The following is a 20,469-nucleotide window of genomic DNA, read 5'->3' as shown; positions in this document are numbered from 1 at the left end:
AAGATTCTACCCGAAGGTATCCCCTAATTTCCCTAATCCTTGGGGGGTTTTTCCACAGAAAACGCGATGAAAAGCGTACGCCGGGTATGGGTTTGTGATGGTGTGTTGTGGAAGGGATTCGTCCTTTGCCGTGAGAACAGGGGTAAGGAAATACACCAGAAACACGCACACACTAGCAAGCAACCGTCCTCCATCAATCGCACAAGCGTACGTATTCTCACACACAAACAAGCATTTTACTTTTCCGAAGGGAAATCGACGACGCCGTGAGTTTGTGGTGTTTTGACGCCGACACAATCGACCCCTCCGCCAAAGGGGTGTTTTCGGGGTTTTCCACCGCACGCAGAAGACTCCGCTCTATCAACAAACTGCCTCAAACAGCAACCTGTCCGTTTTTCCCTCCCGGCCCTTCTCTTCAGTGCCAAAATGTCGACGGTTTCCGCCCCGAAAAACCCTCCCTGTTTGCCAATTCCGAAATGTGTTCGAAAATGGGCCGCTTAATGGATGATTTCCCGTGTTCGTGTTCCCGTTGGGGTGGTGGTTTTCCCTGGTCGAAAAAGGGAAGAATTATGCACCGATATCGTTCTCCCAGACGTCCTTGAAACGGATGGAGTTGACGGTGTGCGTCGATTTTTTGGTTGTTTGGGTACCGAATAAAACGTAATCCTACCGAAAGGGGAAGACGCTTCGCTAGACACTCTCATCGGAGAACTTCCAAAAAGAAAGACAAAAAAAACCAACGTCACCGGAAGAATGTCCTTCGGCTCGAAGTCAACTGTTTTTCCCACATTGACATACCCACACAGTTGCTTTTTATTCGCCCAGGAATAAATCTCCCCTCAGTTCACCTTTTTAGGGAAAAGTGTGTAACGAACGCATTGTTTTTGAAACACTTCAAAACATCGCCTAGCAGCGTTCAGGATCGAGTCGGGGGAAAGTCAAGGGTGTTAATTTTCGATCGTCCATTATAATTACCCCCGAAACGGTGTCGAACCGTACCGATTCCGCAAGCAGATTTCGGACCAATTATAAATCCTTCAAAATCAGCCACTCTCGAAAGGATAATCGTTTGAGAAAACACAACGATAAGGGAACCCGTTCGGGAGTGGTTTGTTTGTGAGAAATGAAATGAAATCCTCTTCAGAGGACGCCGTGGGAGCGCATTTAGATGGTAAACGGCGTAACTGTACATTTTTTCAGCAGCTGCATTTTTCGTACAACGTTCGGTCCCGTTTTTCCAAGAAATCTCCACCGAACAAGCGCCCGTGTACTTATTATAATTATCCCAAAAAGAATGCACACACACACACACACACGGTCGCTCCACTCCCAGAGGTATCGTTGAAGAAGGGAAAGTAGGTGTACAACAAAAAGTTCATTAAACCAGCATGCAATTTAATACGGACAGCCGTGCGTGCGCCGTTGTTCGCGGCGTGCCATGCTTATCCGACTGCATCGTATTTCCCGTCGCGTCGCGAACACACGTTTCGGAACGGATCCTCCCCTTCTCACCGACCACCCACCCACCACCGCCTTCCAACCTTTTTCTCCAGCATTTTCCGGAATTGGTTCATTGCTTTGCTGGGGGTCGCCCTCCCAAAAATAGCTGACATTCAACTTGAAGAACCCAGCGGCTAACGATGCACCGGGGACGACGACCGAAACGCGTAATGCATACACAAACACACACACACGCACACACCAATTGTCGCCGAGTTTTTCCACACCAACCCGGAAAGACGAAACACCCGGTGTAAGTGTGGTTTTCTTTGTTGGGGGCGGTGGAAGGTTTTTCCGATCCCGTTTCCTTCTTCCTTCAGCTCGAGAAACCGCGGGAAGCTGCTGAAGGAAACGGAACAAATGGTGGAAAAAAATGGTTCCAAAAATAGGCTCCTTGCTCCTGCGTTGCAAGCCGAGCGAGGAAGAAACGATTTTCATACGGTGACACATGGCGTGGACTGACGACGAACGACAAGTCCGGGGCCAAGTGAAGGCCTGGAAGCAAACCTGGGATGTGGTGCGTGATAAATATAGCCATGTTCCAGATTGCGATACGCCGGAACACGCTGCTGGAAGCTACATTCAATGCAATTACGTTTCAGTGAACGTTTTAACGTTCGTTTTCAAATTTCAAAACCCAAAAGAATCTCATATATGCTTGTAAAATGTTTAAATAATTAGTTGATGCAGGTCTTCGATGTGAAAACATTATGAAAAATATTGACGTAGCACAGTTTTTAACTGTTTTAAATTTGTTTGAATATTAGGTAAATATTTTGAGTAGTATAATTTAAAAAGAAAAGACATTCGAGAATAAATATAATTCTTTAGACGATGAAAATGGTAATTAGATTACAATAAGGAAATTAGTGTTTCTAAAAAATAAGCAGCATTTTCTGATCACTTCTCATAAACAAATATCACCCGCAGGAGTTTCCAAACATGTGTTCCATAATGTTTTGAAAGATATTGAAGTAAAATTCACAACACTTCCAACTGTTCCTCATTTACTTAGAAATAATTCGAATTTGAATTTGTAAACGGTATCGGATGTGCATGGAAAATACTTCCGGTATGTTTTTTACCCGGTAAAGTTATTCAACTTTCAACCGGATTGTGCCGTTAAGGGTTAACAAGAACTAAGAGGGGACAAAGAACTTTTCCACCGATCTCCGCACTCTCTGCGGGCCAAACACAAATTGCATTTGCGACCGTTAATTGCATTGCGTTGCCTGTCATTAGCAGGGGAAAAAGAGGTTCTTGACCCCACGGTCGCGATAATACGCTTAAGTCCTTCCGATGTACATGCACAAACGCACACACACAGACACACACTTGCCGAAGCAAAATGACGTACGCATCCGAACGCACTGATTGAGTCCTTAATGCGTTTTCCACTCCCTCGTTCAAGTCTTGAAGAAGATCAATGAATTCTTGGATGGAAAGTCCTTCCAGTGGCAGTCAATGGACGGGACACACTAACGCACACGCACATATGGCTAACGATGCATTAAAAGGCTTAACGCAGCGCATTAATTTACAACAAGCGGTAGCAATACTGCAAGGGGAAAAAGGGATACTGATAACCGCTGCTCAATACCTGCTTCCGGAACTTCCTCCTTCCAAGGTGCATCCCTCCCTCCGATGCACTTTATTCTACTTCGGAAAAATCATCCACGACGACCCCCCCAACGACACTTACACGAACCATTTGCGTTCGTTCATCCTTCCCGGTGCAAGAAAAAAAAGGGGGGGAAGGGGGCAAAACGCGGACGACGACATTAAAATCCCTGAAGCTGTTCGGTAGGACGTTTTATGCCGAACCGAAGAGGGTACACTCGGTGTGGCTTTTACCGCTGGGAACATAGCATAAGGGTGGCTTTCGGTGAACCGGAAATCTTGCACGGAAGCCTTCACAAAACCGCCCACCACCATCAAAAGGGGATCAGACCTGAAGCATCAGCTTCCCTCTATACGGTGAGGGTTGGAATAGGTGGTTGTTGTTGTTGATAATGGTAATGCGGTAAAAAATTATGATTAATTAGAGCAAGAAAGTTCTTTGAACTCGAAGTCAGGTGGAGCAGTCGAAGCGAAAATGGTTGTACACATTTCTAGGATTTTCCGCTCTCGCTTTTCCGATTCCCATAACGAAGCACCAAAACAGCTAGCAGTCAAACTTTGAACAAAATATATAAAAATGTTTTTCAAAGCATTTACATTCCCTTTGCTGGTGAAATAAAAGCATAAATGAAAATAATTTCCACTTTAGGCAAGCTTAACTTTACCACGATACTGAAAATACACCTGGAATGCTCCAAAGACGCGTGATTTCCTGCTCAAGCAATATTATTTTCCTTTAGTAATGGTGCAAAACCACTCATGCACACACGCATTCATTCATTCGATACCCGTTCGCCCGCCCATGGAAACCATCCTAGCATCGTTTCTTCTCAAAATAAAACAAAACAACCGCAACCCGTACGCACGGATCAAGAGTTTTCTCTTCACCGTCGAAAAGGAAAAGCCCTTTCGAACGCGCGTAGGATGTTTTAATTTCTCCGATTGCAGTTCCTCCCACACGTAGGGGGGGATGGAAAAACGAACGAAAAGGAACAAAAAACCATACACTCCAAGGGAAAGGAAAACCCACGTCAACCCCCCGGGGGGAGATGGATATGCTTATATCCTTCGGCAAAGGTTGTAGGCTACGACGGATAAAAAGGCAAAAAAGGCTATATCCTGACCCCACCCGGTAAGCCACACGTTGGGGTAGGTCGTTGGCAGATCCTTTTATTTCTTTTTTTCCTCTCCCACTCCCTTTCTCTCTCCCTCTCCCTCCCTGTGTTGCCCCTTGCACTAGCTCCCTTCGTTGGTATACCACCGGAGGAGCCTTTCTCAGCTTTCGTGCTTTGCTTCGGGCTCGACGGGGATGGATCGTCCTTGGCGACCGACGCTTTCTCGTCCTCGACATCGTTCCATCATCGTCGACAAATGTGTATGTGTGCGTACGTGTGTGTGATTCAATAGATGCGATGCGATAGGGAGCGAAAAGTTGCGTACAATGCGATTACCTTCCGCTTGGTTAAGCGTGTCTCATTAGCGTGCGAGCCGGTTACACACAGGAGAAATGTGATTCAAAGGAGCAGTGCGTGCGTATTGGAGAAGAAGACGAAGGAAAAATATATGCAATACCACTTGGCGAACGACCTCGCTTGCTTGTTTTTTTTTGTGTTATTTTCTTACGCACATTTTCTTTCGCAAACGATTTCTCCCTACGCACCCGTCAACTATGCGTCTATGCCCCCCTGTCGGTCAACTATTGCATTGCATTTAGGGGTGGAGCCTTTTTCACCAAGCACACACACACTTACACACACATCGGGTGCATTGCTCTTCTCCCGGTGTGTGACATTATTCTTATGCCCAACGAGCGTGCAAGTGCACACGGAAGGAAACCGTTCTACAGGACGCGCCCGCATCGGGGTCATTTCGGTCGCTAGCAACCCCTAGGAGATTTTCCACCCCGCAAGGATTTGCAGGAAAAGTGGGAGGTTCCTCGATCGGGCCTCGGAGCTAGGGGCGGGCTCGGGCACGTGCGCTTGCTGGATGCTGGAAAAACGATGAAAAGGACCGATAGCGTCAAGTGAAAACCGGCACGAAGCTGCACTTCGAAAGACATCAACGGGCTTCAAGATACTAAGCGGGATGATATCGGATTGTATCGGAGAATATAATCGTTGCATGTTAGCTGTTTTTCCTGTGGTATAATCGCATTGGCTTTACGCAAACCGATAAGATAGATTATTGGGTGATTTATGATAATTTTCTATTTATTTTTAAGAGTGACCAGGCGCCTCCATCCTGTTTGGGTTAATGTTTTTCAAACCTTGCGAAAAATGGTGAGGTCGTTAAGATAGTTATTAACAATAAGAGAAACTATAATACAAGTAAAAATAACCACAAATGCACCATTTATAAAGTTCTCGAAAGTGAACAGAAATAAAATCGTCAACAAAACAGTCCAACGACCGCTTTCCATCGATTCCGCTCCAGAGAAAGTGAAAGCATCCAAAAACCACCACCACCGACCAACTACTGGAACTTCTATCGTGCTTTTCCTTTGGCAAGGAAAACGTAGAGCATCCAAACCACCACTGCCACCGTTGGCGCGTGGAAAATCCTCGACCAAACCAGAAGGGGTGAAAGCAAGTTTTTAGGGCACGCGATTAAAATTTAAAGCAACACAACACTGTACTCGACGTGGAGGCGTTCGGCACGAGAGCCGAAAATTAGGCCAACGGCAATGGTAAGCCAACCGGTTGGTTTTGTTTGTGCTCGAGACACCCTTCGTGTTTCATGTTGTCGATGGTTAGTTATGTTGTGCGGAGGGAAGTGTCTTTATGAAGGCGAAGAATTGACACTTGTTTTGCCGAATCGATGCCGGTTAGAGAAGGAATTTTGAAATGTGGTTTTAAATTGCAAGAAAGAATTAAAAAAAAATAAAAATATTTCATTCATAACATGTAACTTTTGTATACGATATGAATGTAAATGCTTGAATATAAAATGCGAAAGAAAGCGTAAGTATAATCTTTAGTTTTCTTCCAAATATTTTATTTCCTTTGCTTCTCTACCAACCGGATGCCCTACAGTTGACATTCAAACTTTTTTTGTTATCCCTGCCTACCCGAACCGGAAGTCCCGGAGACAAAGGACTTAAAATCTTCTGCTCAAAAACGGTGAGCGTACGAGCTCCGGATGGTGGGAACGCGGAACGAATGGTGCCCAAAGTCAAACGTCATAAATTCGACTGGCTTAGAAAAGTTTTTTCCGCTACCGAGAGGTGAAAAGAACAGAAAATTTCTGGAACGGGACTTTTTTTTTGACTACCTCCTTCCTCAAACTTTCCATTTCTAACCATGAGAGACAGCCGTCGTTGTTTTGTATTTGTACTTTTTTTGTTATTTTAGCGGTACGAAGCATCCCAAAAACCTGGCGAAGCTGAAACTGAGAGGAACACAGGAAAAAGCCAAATAAAATTGGTAAAAAATCAAAAGAGTCTTTATGGCAATTCAGCACGACGTAAAGTTACCGAAACTCCGGGCTTTTTTCCTTTACTCTACGCCGTGGCTTTCCCTCGGAAGTCAGAAGGGGAAACGGGGTTACAAAAGGGAAGAAGAATGCACGGGCCAGTTTATCTGTTTCGTAAGGACACCCGAAAGGTGCGACAGCCCGTAGGCACTATGGAATCCGGGCGCGTCGGGAAAAAGTTTGCAAAGAATAGCTCACGCATGCAAGAAAAACAAACCCGAAATCCAGCATCTTTACTGTAAAGAATGTCCCCGTGTTCGTGCGCGTTGAAAAGTTAGTCGCAAGAGTCAAGGAAACTCCTTACAGTATTTCAGCGAGACATACACACATACACCAAAGGTGGCAGAAGAGAAAAGAAAACCTAGAAAAGAGTGATCGCAATGGAGGAAAAACAAAAAGAAAGGATCCGGATACCGGTTTACCACCGAAAGAAAAATGAATCATCAGCAAAAAAGTAAAACTGTCATCTTGAATGAATTGTCGGCCAAAAGCTCTACTATTTTCCAAGATGATGGCAATAAAACCAAGAATAGTCCCAAAAACCAACGACGGAAACACTTTGCAAAGAAATTAAAGAAAAGTCGCTCCCCAAAAACGGGACAACATAAGACACGTTGCAATATGGGCAGATGCGTTTCATTCGATTGCATATTTTATGGAACCACGCTGGAAAATTTCCATTTTCCACTTAAAATGTGTTACAATCATCCAAATGCTTCCGCTTTTCGCACGGTCTCTATGTCTGTTTTTCCCAATTTTGTAAAGAAAGAGAAAGAGAGAAGTGGAAAAAAAAGATCGCCAGCCATAGGTGACTGGAAGAAATCTAATTATAAAACTGCGAATAAATTCGTAATTAAATATTCTAAAGGTTAGATTAAATTACAGTCGGTCTCGATCGTAATTTTGTACCCCAACCCTCCGCCTATTCTACGCCCATTCCTTCTGCGAAAGCACCCGCACGCACACGCACGTTATTGGGTTTTGGAACCTTTTTTATTCTTTCAATTTATATTTTTTACTCTCCACCCCGATGTTTTCCACTTCCACAAAAAGAAACAGATCCTTCCGGGTGCTTGTTTTTTTCATTTTCAACATTTTTTTTATTATTATTTAGACCACCGGATTCAATTCACGCCGTGCGAGCGCCGTTTCCGGGAGGTATTGCATTAGTTAGATTTTTTCACGACTTCTTCTAGTGTACTTTAGCGTTTTGTGTATATATTTTTTTCCACTGTCTTTTGCATCTTGTTTGTGTGAGGGGTCTCTCGGCCAGGGTCTGCCAAGGTATTATTGGCCAGGATTTGGTGGCACGCGGACCACAACGCCGCCTTACCCGTACGCAGCTGAGACAACCTGTTCCGTTTTGGTTTTCCTTCGATCGACGCGCGCGCGCTATCCTAGCGAGACAGAGGCACGCTGCTGCACCTCCCGTGGAAAGCGGCGGGAAAGCGAAAGGTGTCATAAATTTCGACCCCCGTAATGACTTTGCTCACGTGAGCGTGAAACGAGAAAAGTTGCTTCTCATTTGTTGTGGCGCTGGGGCTTCCCTCGTAGAAGACGACACACACCCACACGCGCGCGGGGCGGCGTGGTAGATAAACCGGCGAAAAATATGACACAATCGGTGGTACCGGTCGGTGCGTTGGGCGTCGCACAACAAGACGGTGTGTGTGTGGGATTGTTTATTTCGCGTGCGAAATTGGAAATGCTTTTGCTTGCTAAAGTTTTAAGGGATAAGAAACAAAGACAACGGGCCGCCTAGCAGGAGTAGGATGACGACAAATCAAAAAGCATCATACGTCGTTGGCTAAAAATATATCGAAGTATTCAATACACCAGCAGTTTGGGACAGAAATATTCGATAGAAAAAACAATCTTTTTCGCAGAATTGCATTCGCGATTGCAATTCATCATCGCCAGCTATAAATTGGTAGCATCTGTTGAATTAATCCCTGCTGAAATCTTACATTACGGTCGATCTTAAATCTCTGATGATTAACGATCAAATACTGCTCATATTACCAACCAAACTCCATTATTTGGAACTCTAATCCTCGACCCGTCGATTTCTCGATGCGATGCACTTTCCCTCCCCTTCTATGTCCGCGGCAGGCTCTATCAAACTTGATAGATGGAAAAATACTTTCCAAATGAGCATCGGATAATGCCATCAATAAACTATCGGAGCGAAATTCATCCGATTCGGTGCGTTTGTTTTACGAATTCGTGCGTTAACAGAAATAGTAAATAACCTTCCATCTGTTGGGACACAAACGAACATGAGTTGAATTTCCAAACCCCCCAAGAAAATTATGCTGAAAATGCAATTAGGAACATACCACATGTGTTTATGTTCCCATCGATATCGTAATCGAATCGTGGTTGAGCCCTATTCCCTGCGTAAGCGACAAGGAAATAAATATTGTTTGCTTCAAAAGGTTTGTGTAAAAGATTCTTCAGTGGGGCATATTTATCTCAAACAAATGACAATATTCCATCGAAGATAAAGTACGGCAAATGCTCTATCTAGGTTGCGATACTCATCGGTAGTTGGATAAATTCGTTTCCCGGCGGCCGTGATAGAATAAAAGATAACAATTTGCTCTATACTCAACCCAAGCTTAAGAATGTTCCGAAAGAAAGGAGCAATATTTTCTACCTCGTATGTTTCAGTTTCCCCTCGGTTCAAAAGGAAAAACCCGTTCCGAACACGAATCCGTAGCAAGTGCGTACGACGCAACGAGAAGGTGGACAAATATTTGCTTACGGATGCACCGATAAGATGGCATTTTCCAGTGCCACACAAACACACTTACCCGGACCAACTACCCCAGTTTTTCTTATGCACCTTCTTTTCAGGAAACCTTTTCAGTTCTACACACGATAAAATAGTGCCGCGTTGCATCCTGCACCATGGATGAGGCAAGAAAAGCGTCCTTTTCGCCCGAAGAATCAGCCCCGCAGATAAATTAAAAGCGATACGCCGTTTTAATATCCCTCACGTAAGGGAGTCCTGCTTGCCGTGGAAAAATCTTTCCCTGCCAATTAGCAAACGTAAGATTTCCCCGGTGCACACAAAAAGCAAACGTCGTCCCCTTTTCGGCAGTGGTTGGTTTTTTTTCTCAGAACATTCTAACGTGCATCAAACATTTCCCGAATGGAGGGAAGATCGGTTTGGCCCGCGCGGTGGTTGACCTAAATTTGAATTCTTCAAGGATTCGTGCACAGGTTGTTGAAGGCTTTCTCGTCCGTCCGGCGCATCATGAACGTGGAGGGGAATGTTTTCCAATTGTTTGTAACGTAATGCAAAGGGGCTGGTTTTGTGTATTATTTCCCCCGCAATTTTAGGGTGCACTGAACGACGAACGAAAACAATATTTTCCAACCCCTAAAAAATACCTGCACCAAGAATAAATATGATGGCATTCAAATGCATTGGAGAGGAATCCAAAATTACGTAAAGCTTTGTGCTTTCCTGAATTTCAAGTCATTTGAGAGAATACCATCCAGAATACAGCAAAAACATGCTTCTGAAGCTTTACTATGTTGAATGACAGTTTATAAAAAAAATCCCAAATTTCAGAGTAACAAACATTTCAACGAACAACACTTCAACACATTTGGTGTTCGAAAAACTCGTGCTGAAAATAACACACATTTCCCAGCTCGCACAGAACGAAAGGTCTACACTAGGCAAATAATTAAATCCGCTTTCAGCCGACCGTCGCCATCGATTCAGTTGTGTGTGCAACGTGGCATTCAGAATTTCCCAATATTTTCCAATTGCATTTCTACGCTATTTCTCTCACCCAAAAAGAAACAACACTTCAAAAACGGATGTTAAAAAACAAAGCACCAACGATACATTCATGTCGGCGAAAAATGGTCAATTCCAGCTTGTTCGCCATCTTTTTTATATCTTTTTTATATTTGCACAAAGTTTTCGAGTAACCTTTTTGGTTAAACAAACAAAACCCGCGATGAAATATGGGAGGAAAACTGTTCCACGGGGCAGCAGAGGGAGCGCGAATGAGGAAACCTGAACCATCGGAAAATGCGTGCGCGTTCCTATGTGGGCGTAGCGAAAACAAACGGCGGCTTCGTTCCGGAAAACTTGTATTTTATTATGAAATAATGAAACTCGATAGAATTAAATGTTTCACCGCACCATCGACGCGTGTGCGTTTCCCACCGAACGGCTTTCACGTGCCGATGGCTGGCGCAGAACGGAATAATCGAGGCACGAGGCAGAGGGTGGATGCAGAGATGCGACGGAAATGAATGCAGAATTTTGCGGCGCATCGGGAAATAAATGGTAGCAGAGAAAAAAAAAACCCCGACCCAAACTCGATTCCCGAAATCCAGGTGCATCATCCGCCGCGCCGGGGTACGAGTGAACTGCCCAAACCAGTCAAGAAGGGGCGGTAGAAACGGGTGAAAAGCGGAAAATCCGGGCCGAGGATTTTCGAGTGCCCACCGGAAAATGATTTCGCGATCATCAAACATCGGCTGCATCGGGTGACGGGTCGTTGCACACACAACTGCAGCATCCTCACCCTCCACCTCCAAACACGAGGAAAACTCCGAACGCACCCGTTGATGCGCGATTATGCACATGGAGCGCATCGAACCGGAAAACCCGGGAAAACGCAAATCGCGAGGAAGGATACAGAACTCGACGCAACTCGCGGCTCGAGGTCTCTGTGACCAAATTTATCGATTCATTTTCCTCCCACACATACACGCACACACGCCCTCATTCTCCTTTGTCTCACCACCGCATGGTCATCACAATTAATGCAAACTACTTGCCACCGGTTTCCGCTCGATTTCCACTCGTTGAATGCATTTACGCGTGCATCAAATAAAAACCCCCAATACGCCCGAATTTCCACCGGCGCCTCACTCCCCAAAGGCCACCCCTTTTGGCGTGCGCAAACCAACAGCAACCTCATCGGCGTCCTCATCACCATCATCATCGGGCGATGCAGCATTCGAAATGGGTAATTATATGAACACGGTTCGCTAATGCTTTTCGCGGCATCGCATTTTCACCTCCCTCCCCGATCGAAACCGGGAGGCAAAACATTAAAACACACATCATACCCAACGCCTACACGATGTCCGTCCCCGTCTCCCCACCCCTCCTCGCAACGAATAGAAAATGTGCATAAATTTATTAATGGAAGCAAATTTGCCATTTTCAACGATTAGCGCAAACTCTGACGGCAAAATGGAAGACCGATTTTTACCGCACCCCCGTGGCCGTTATTTATGTTTATCCACGGGGTGGGGTTGGCAAAGGGTACGGGGAGGTATACCCGCAGTGAACAGGACACGGAATCCCGGTAAAACCCGGGATGACAGAATAATTCGATACCGATATCAAATTCTAAGCTCCGTCGCATCCGGAAACGCTTCGAAACGTTCCCATTTTTCCATCGGAAATGCAAGCGAGAAAAATAACGCTAATTAGGATTGCATACACGATATGAATTTCCTATCTCTACAACCATTTTTTCTCATATGCTCATAGGACGCAATAAGATGTTTTCTTACTTATAATATGGCTCACTTTCGTCATTCCTTTTGCTTCACAGAATACACTGCAAACACGCACACGCGAGCGTTAGTCTGTTAATTGAGTTAATACAGTTAATCACACATTAGTTTCGTGAGTTAGATGTGGTCAGTAGTTTTGCCAGTAGGGTTAATGTTTGCTTCCCTTAACAGCTATGGTTTAGTGGTTCCGGGTTTAGTTTGCAAGTTAGTTTCCGATTAGTTGTTAACGTATTAGTTGCACACTGTTTTTTAGTAGCTGGTAGTCGTGGTTTAGTGTTGCGGTAGGTTAGTGTTCACACACGTTCGTTGCCTTACGTATCTAGTGTTAGTTTGCCGTTTCACTTGCTTATTTTAATATTTTCTTTTTCGTTTTCACTTTGTTGCACTTCACTTGCACGATCAGCGCACATGCTTTGGAGCGGTTTCATCTACACTTTTCCATTGGATTTCATTTTCTTCCCTGTTTTTTTTATCTATCTCTAAACGATCATACACGCATCCTAGAAACATCCGGTACATCTTATGCGTCCCATGTGTAAAAATTTAAACCGAAAATCTGGAGAAAAAAATATCGACACGAAAGTGCGTTGAAGCTGGCGATGGAGGATGTGAAACCTTCCCATTTGAAATGTTTACTTTCCCATGCCATTGAACAGCCGGTGTCATTAAACTCCTCACACGTCATCCTCGTAGGATCTTCGATAGTGCATAAAAAAAAGGAAAACACAACCAATCCAACGGAACCAGAAGATAACTGTCGGTTCATATTGGTTCAAAGCGAATGAAGCTGTACATCCTAAAACCAGCCGACGGAAATTTAAACAAACGGTTCAAGAAGTTTTTTTTATTTGTTAAATACATGCGTCCACTTCGTTTTAGATTTTTTTGGGTCATTGATGGACGTAAAATGTGACGTTAAATCAAGAGTGCATTGTACTGCAAGCAGAATGCATTTGCATTGCGATGCTTTGTCGTACCAAGACGAAAAAAGGGATGCATGGATCAGGATACGATGAACTAACAGAAGATTTTAATTGAACATGCATACATCCATAAGAAAATACGTCAGCTTTCGCCATGGAGAAGCGAAACCATCATACACAACACATCAACAGAACCTCTAACTGCAACACCATGTGGTGCAAATGGGATAAGCAACCAACGAAAGGAAGAGAAAGAGCGAAAAGCAAGCGAGAATAATGTGTGGAAATAATGGAAATTGTAATAAAAATAATAGCAGCAGGAAGTGAACGGCCGTGCGATAAAGGATACGCCGCATCGGAGCGATTGAAGGACGGTAAAAAGAAGAAGCGAGATGACTGTTCCCTGCCAGTACGGGCAAGGATAACGGCAAGAAGGACCAACACAACAACATGGCCTCGAGCACATGGCTGCACGGTGGGCTAGAGAAGAATGAAGCGGAGGAAGGGAAATGAAAACCCATGAAATGCTGTGCGCGCGGGCAACGGACGAATCACTCGACCCGATCCGATCCGATCCGGGTTTCCAAAACCGACAGATGTGCAACGAAAACTAACAACCACGGGAGAACCGGGAGGAAGGTTGGTGGAAACCCGGTGGAGAAGAAAAGGGAAGCGAAGAAAACGTAAAACGTCGACGGGAAAAGGACGCACGCAAACATAAAAGGGAAACTGAACTGCACCACACCCGGGGGGTGAAGAGTGAGAGAGGAAATTGGTTGGGACCGATCAACAGGGGGAAGGAATGGAGGAATGAGCTGAAAAAAAAAAGCAGGGAAAACTGAAACGAAACAGGGTTCGGACGAAGAAGAAAACCAACACGAAACTCAATATTTGCCAGGTAACGCCCGGGAAGGGCAAGCCGGGGAAGTCGGAAGTGCGACGTCGGAACGAGAGTTTCGTCCTGCGACAATATAAATTGAACACAATTCAAGCCAACCATCAAACGGATGGGGGGGACGTAGCGAGGAAGGAAGGAAAGCGCCGGTGGAAAAGCGATGCAAAAGGAACGGAAAACGAGAGAATTCGAACGATGCGTCGATCAGATTGTGTGGCAGATTGGAGATTGTGAGCTGGTGTGTGTATGTGTGTGTGTGTGTATGGGTTTGGAAAATAAAGCCCAATGTAACGATCTTTCATTTCCTGGCGAATAAAGGATGGCTAAGGTCGGACGGAAGCATCGTCGTGTACTGTTATTGTCATTCGCCAATTCATTGCAGTGGAAAGCAATGCATTTGATTCATTGCTGTGAGAAAATCCTTCTTTTTCAATGGGTTTCCCTCGGATTCCATGATAAAATTAATCTTTGAAAAACGAAATGTCTACAAATTGATGAAGCAATTGTGAATAAGGATCAGGAATTTTTCAGGTCCAAAGATGTCTAATAAATAACATCGTATATTTTCCACTGAAAAACGTGAATTAAAACCGAAAAGAGAAGAGGTTTTCCAAACATCTTTCTACTTTTATATGATCGACTCAAAAATATTGTAACTAAATGAACGAAAAAAGGAATGAAGAAGGTAAAATAAAACATATGTAACCGTCAAAACATATTAACATCCAGTGAAATGCATTCATGCCTTTCGCTGTTCTCTCTTTACAGAATGCATTTTTTAATATGTCGGTTTGAGTTCAATTCCAGATGCAAATTTCCCATTTTATTGGCCCTCCGCCATTCGGGCATATGCTCGATACCACACCACATGGTTGCGTTTTGGCAATAAAAATACAATTATTGTGATGATCGCGCGATCGCTTCACGATCTAACATTGCTGCCGCCATTATTTCTTGCTTTGCGGCGACAGATGGCGAATTGCCAGTTGCAAAACCAAATTGCAATCCTTCGCAAGGAATTGTTCTTAATGCTCATTACTTGAAGAGTGTGTAAAAATTAAGAACATTAGAAGAAAAAACCGAAACCGATTTGTTATTAGTTACAATACAAAACAAAGTTAAAAGATTTGCCGTGGTCTTCGCTTGAGATTCTGTAAAATTATCTCCTGTACATAAATGCGAGCAGAAACGTCTTCTGTTCATTTGAAAAAGAATTTTCTTCGACAAGTCATAATGTTGCATGTTGTGTTACATGCACAAGAACAAACCTGATCTAATAGTCTACAGATCCAACGCGACAACACAGCCAGCACAACAAATGCATTCGGAACCAAACGCCAAGCTGACCGACCGCCGGTGCAGCAATTGGATTTAAAACGAAACACGACACAACACTTTAATCAGGCTAGATTTGTAAATTGCGCTCGTTTGGCATAAGTGCAACCTACGAGTAGCAAGGAGAGATAGCGCTGCAGAGGACGATCCCCAGAACGAGCGAGGGGGAGTAGCCTACATTGGCGGGGGGCGAGAGATGGAGACAACAAAAAAAGGCACGTACAAACTAACGTAGGCCCGGGAGGAGGGGAGGCGTACAGTCGCCGGGTACAATTGTCTTTTATTTATAACCTCCAACATGTAATCATTGCCAATCACCATCATTTCCAGATCGTCAGCGGGGCAGCCGACGGCAGCAGCCGACAGACGACATGACAGTTATGCTCAATTTCTCTGCGCTTCCTCAAAACACGTGGAAGAGGAAAAAAAGTAAAAAGTAAAACAATTTTCATCCGTACCGGCCTAGTGCAGTTAACAAACGTGCATTAAAGTATGAAATCCAAAAAGATATCACACTTTTGCCTACCAGGCGCAACATAAACCGAGCCGGACACGTTGGTTAGTATGCGTTGGACCGATCCTGGACGACAGACCCGTGTGACATATGGTCGGCCCTGGATGTTATGTGGTGCGGTAGCGAGCATAATTCGAGTTTAAAGGCGGCGGGCCCAAGGAAGAGAAAAAACCCGTTGGGACTTGCTTTGCTGCACGAACGAAGCGTGTAAGCCATGCTGCAGCACCGTGTATAGATGCTTTCCCACCGCGTGTGCGTTCGGAAAACGTAACGCCATATCGTTCCCGTACCCGAGAAGGAATGAAGGAAACCCCACCCGAGCGGACGCACCACCACGAAGGAAAAAGGAAGGAACAGTTATTATGTTAATTTATGATCCAATTCCTTCCCTTCCACATCGCTCGCTGTTGTGTGCGTGTGTGTGTGTGTGTGTGTGCCGAAGCCAGAGTTAGGAAACCACTTCCGAGTCCCTTGCGCCATCAAGCGGGCGCTGCTCATTGCCATTCGTCATGGTAAGCGCACGTTGGTTGGCAGAATCGACAAGCAAGAGGGAAGACAAAAAAATCCTCGCTCCTGAACTGGTTCCTCGAAATTAATTTGCATCATTTTTCGTTTCCTTGAGGTCCTTTTTTTTCCTCGACCCGACGACACGTCATCGTCGACGAGCCCCGGTTCGAGGCGCGGCAGGCGAAAAAAAAACCTGGCGGTTGGCCCCTTCCGTATTGCTATTATTGTTTCATTTAATCACTCTCCTTCCTCCAACGACGTTATCGGTTTCCACCGTCGGTAAATTAGCGAGCAAAGGTATAAAGCCGCACATGCTCCCGGTTTTCTTCGAGACGCTCACACGAAACAAGGAACCGCAATGCGCCGACAGAACAGAAGCCTGAACGAACTTCCCTCCCGCTGTGGGGTGTTCATGTGTTCGTGCGCTTATAATTTCCTCGATCGGTATCGGAGACGGCGACGAAACGCACGGAAAAGAAAGGATAAGATTTCAGAAACTAATTAACCGCGAACGATGAAAGTGGGGAGCGGGGTCCTGGACAGTTGAAGAATGACTCCAAACCAATGGCCCCCTCTGATGATAAAGCTGGGACCACACGTTGCCTCCGTGGGTTAATTTATCCTCCATCGAGAGTGCTTCTTCGCCTTCGAGTATCGTTATTAATTTCCAAACGTTAATGTTATGTATTAATGTATTTTTCAAACTTGACGAGGAATCGTCAACGTGTCCATCGGCTTCATGCCTCTTTCCTTGCTCATGGAATTACACAACCCACTGTGTCTCGATCACATCGCACGAACGAATCCACATCCTTTCCCGTCACTTGATACCGTTCGGAAGTGTTACTCAATATCCAGCAAACCTGAGGGGGCATCCTTTCCGTGTGCTAAAATTAAACCTTGCAAAGAACCGGACGGAGTTAAAAAGAAAAATCATCCAATCATACTCACAGGGAGGGAGAGAGAAAGAGAGTATTCGCTGCAGAAACCCGATCGCAATCGGCACAACATAAACAATGTTGAAGTTGTCGAGTATTTTCTTTTGCGCAATTAACTACTTGAAGGACTTCTTTACCTTCGCCGGGCGGAAGCAATGAAGCTGTCAAAACGCACAGCTGACAGGTTGACCCCAAAATGCCACATACACGCACACACACACAGACACACACCTGCGGCGGTGCCAGTTTTGCGCAATTGTGTGCAACGCTACCGAAAAAAGCGCCCGAGAGCAAGGTAGACAACTTTTTTTCCTTTGAGTTTAACTCCTTCCATCACCACCTTCATCAACATCAGATGATCTGTTTTGCTTCTTCCCGGCAGGACAGCTGGACACGGGACAGCAACGGGACACACACGCACGAGGCGTCGTGCTGGACGTACAGAGACAGAGAGCACGTGTTTATCTGATTCCAGCTGAATGGGTTAGCCGTGTTGGCCAGACGCCGGTTAACGAAGCATTTAAGATATGGGTCATCTTGCCAGCTGACACGATTGCCTGCGTTAACGTTAATATCGGCGCGTACATCCAGATCAGCTGGTGCATTGCTTCGCATCGGGAAAATTCAAAATGTATCACCCTAAAACATAAAACGAATGTTAGGTGAGCGTAAAGAATTACACTTTCTTCTTCTGAACGGCGAGGGTTTATCTTCTAAACAAACAACAACTCACGCACAGATGTTACTAATTGAGAAAATATTAAAGCAGCTCGAGCTGGAACGAATGATCCCACACGGTGCGGAACCAACATCGTAATGCATCGGGAGTTTAATTAGAAAACCAACCTTCAAAAAACCTACCAGAAGCAACAGACGGAGCCGTGAACGCGAGCGAGCGTTTTAGTTAAAATTGTTTCTGTTTCAAATAAGCGCCCATTCGAAGGACTCTCGCTGGGAAGCTGTTCATGGGAAACAAGACGGCATGAGAACGGAGCAACTCCGAGTGCCCAACCGACATCAAAGCGAGGCCAGCCGTTCGTCGTAATGGTTCGGGTTTATGACGCTGCTTCCGGAGAGCCGGCTGGGATGCGTTGTCGCCATCGTGCGCACTTTTCCTTCCTCGGCGTTTTATTGTCCTGCTTTTCGGGACTGATTTGAATGGGAAATTAAATCTGTTTCCCATTGCGGCGTTTGTGGCGGAAGGAATATTCTGCCATCTGCAATGCCAGCTTGTCGACGTTTCGAAGCGGGATTAAAAGCAAACTGACTATTGCAGCCCGTTTGAAATCATTCCCATGGACATGTTTGGGAGGTAAAAAATATCAACCGCCCCCGTAGGAATATTAAAAGTCAGTCCTTCAGTCAGTCAGCTGTCGTCACAGTACGCCGGCATGTGGCTCCAAACACGCCCGCGCAATGTATTGAGAGCAAACAAAGCGACCAGCAGCACATAGCCAAGCAAACGGAGGGGGGGGCAACCGATAAAACACACAGACACATACACCGCTATCGATCGTGAGCCGGAAAATCAATAAACGGTTATCACCGAACAACATCTGCAGGCACCTCTGATAGCGGCCCTGTTTGCTCATGGGACGCGCTTTCGCACCCGGTGTTTGTCTCGATCGGGATCCAACTGTGGAGTCCTGCGTTTGCATACATAGTACCCCCGTTCCGTTTACATCCATATGCCCCTCAACACCAAGGTGTCCTTGCTCGCCCCGTCTTTATGATTGCCAACGGTTTTATCGACCAAGCGGAGTCGTTAGGCGTACGTAAAACATATGCTGTATACGGAGTGAAAGATCGAATGGGGGGGGGAGGACTGCCACTGGCTACTTGATCAAAACACCTTTCGATCGTCTGCTTGGGGCTTTCTTATCTACGGCACAGAATGCGCCAACACCCGCAGCTTGTGAAAAAAGTTTCGCCGAGCAATCACCGACATGTGCAACTGGAAATGTCCATAATAACTTTGGTGGGGAATCGTGTAACGATTTTCTTGAATACTACACTGGGAATAAGTGTCGAAGGGTGTTTAATTCGAAGTCAATTCCGAAATGATCCGTTTGTACATACAGTTGCCTTTCCAACGATCAACGATATTACAATTTTACTAACTTCAGCACATTAAAAGGAATTCACGAAAATGTTTTCCATCGGGCGAAATAAGCTTCATCATGCTGATATTATCTGATATGCATGTGTCCCATCGTCATCATCATCATCATCATCATGTGACAAACGCTCGGGTACTCCACTGCACACAAAGTGCAATGACATCGACCCGTCGTCGACGTCAAGGGTCGTTATTCCCTTTTCTTGGGTCGTGCTGCCCATTGCCATTCGCGTTTTTGCCAGCTGGTTGGGATGGCGCGCACAACTGTGCTCGAATGGTGCGCGAAAAAGGAAACCACAAAACAAAGGCAACCAACCGCCACCACCACCGCAACGGACGACATCTTCATCTGGCGCGCTCATCGCCGCTGTTCGGAGGGGTTTTGCCAAAAAAAAATGCTCTGCCGGCAGATTTTATCGCTTCATTAAATGTGTTAATGTATGATTTACGATCGCCGCCCACAAGAACAGACGGGCAGGAAGGCAACGAAGGGGGGTGCGGGAAAAAAGCAGTCCGGCGTGTCCATCTGCCGGGGGAGCAACACCCCCGAAGGGCCGCCAGAAGGAAAAAGGGTTTTTAACCTTTTCCTTATTTGTGCCGAAAATATTGCGACCCGAGTTGGTTATGTTTGATTTTGGAATTGGATGTAACCATTTTCTGGAAGCAGTTTTGAAGCATTTGTACCAAGTCTTCTTCGAGCAGGACTAGTAAGGGGGTTGGGGGATTCCGCAAGCATTTTCATCACCAATAAAAACGCCTCATCTCATGCAACTAATTCCTCCGAAGAAAAAAAAAAAAGAAACCGTCACGTTTATCTGGTCCGACATTCGAGATAACTAACCAAGCTTACCTTCTTCTCGGTCAGCTTCTCGCAGCGTCTGGTTTTGCAGATCTGGTGGCTCTTGTCGTTGCGGCACGGCGCACAGTCACCGCAGTTATCCTTGCGCGAGCATCCGATGCACTCGCCGCAACGTTTGCGCTTCTTTTTGGTCTGAAAGTGAACGGAGGGGAAGGGCAAGAAAAAAAAAGCGGACCATGAGTCAACGATGCCGACACGGTGACGTTGTTGAGCAGTGACATCAACA

At 45.4% G+C, this 20,469-nt stretch overlaps 1 protein-coding gene across 1 annotated transcript in view; it reads right to left on the bottom strand.

Annotated features, from left to right (window-relative positions):
* The window catches only part of LOC131265198 (methylcytosine dioxygenase TET), a 176,905-nt gene that overhangs the window by 137,668 nt on the left and 18,768 nt on the right, over positions 1–20,469 (bottom strand). Inside the window, exon 3 of the mRNA XM_058267460.1 lies at positions 20,235–20,375. Within this exon, the coding sequence (XP_058123443.1) occupies positions 20,235–20,375 (141 nt within the window). The remainder of the gene's footprint in view (positions 1–20,234; positions 20,376–20,469) is intronic.

The sequence above is a fragment of the Anopheles coustani genome, chromosome 2 (genome assembly GCF_943734705.1).
Source record: "Anopheles coustani chromosome 2, idAnoCousDA_361_x.2, whole genome shotgun sequence".
Lineage (NCBI taxonomy): Eukaryota > Metazoa > Arthropoda > Insecta > Diptera > Culicidae > Anopheles > Anopheles coustani.
The sequence above is the reverse complement of the archived record's forward strand: the minus strand, read 5'-3'. Positions and strand labels throughout refer to the sequence as shown.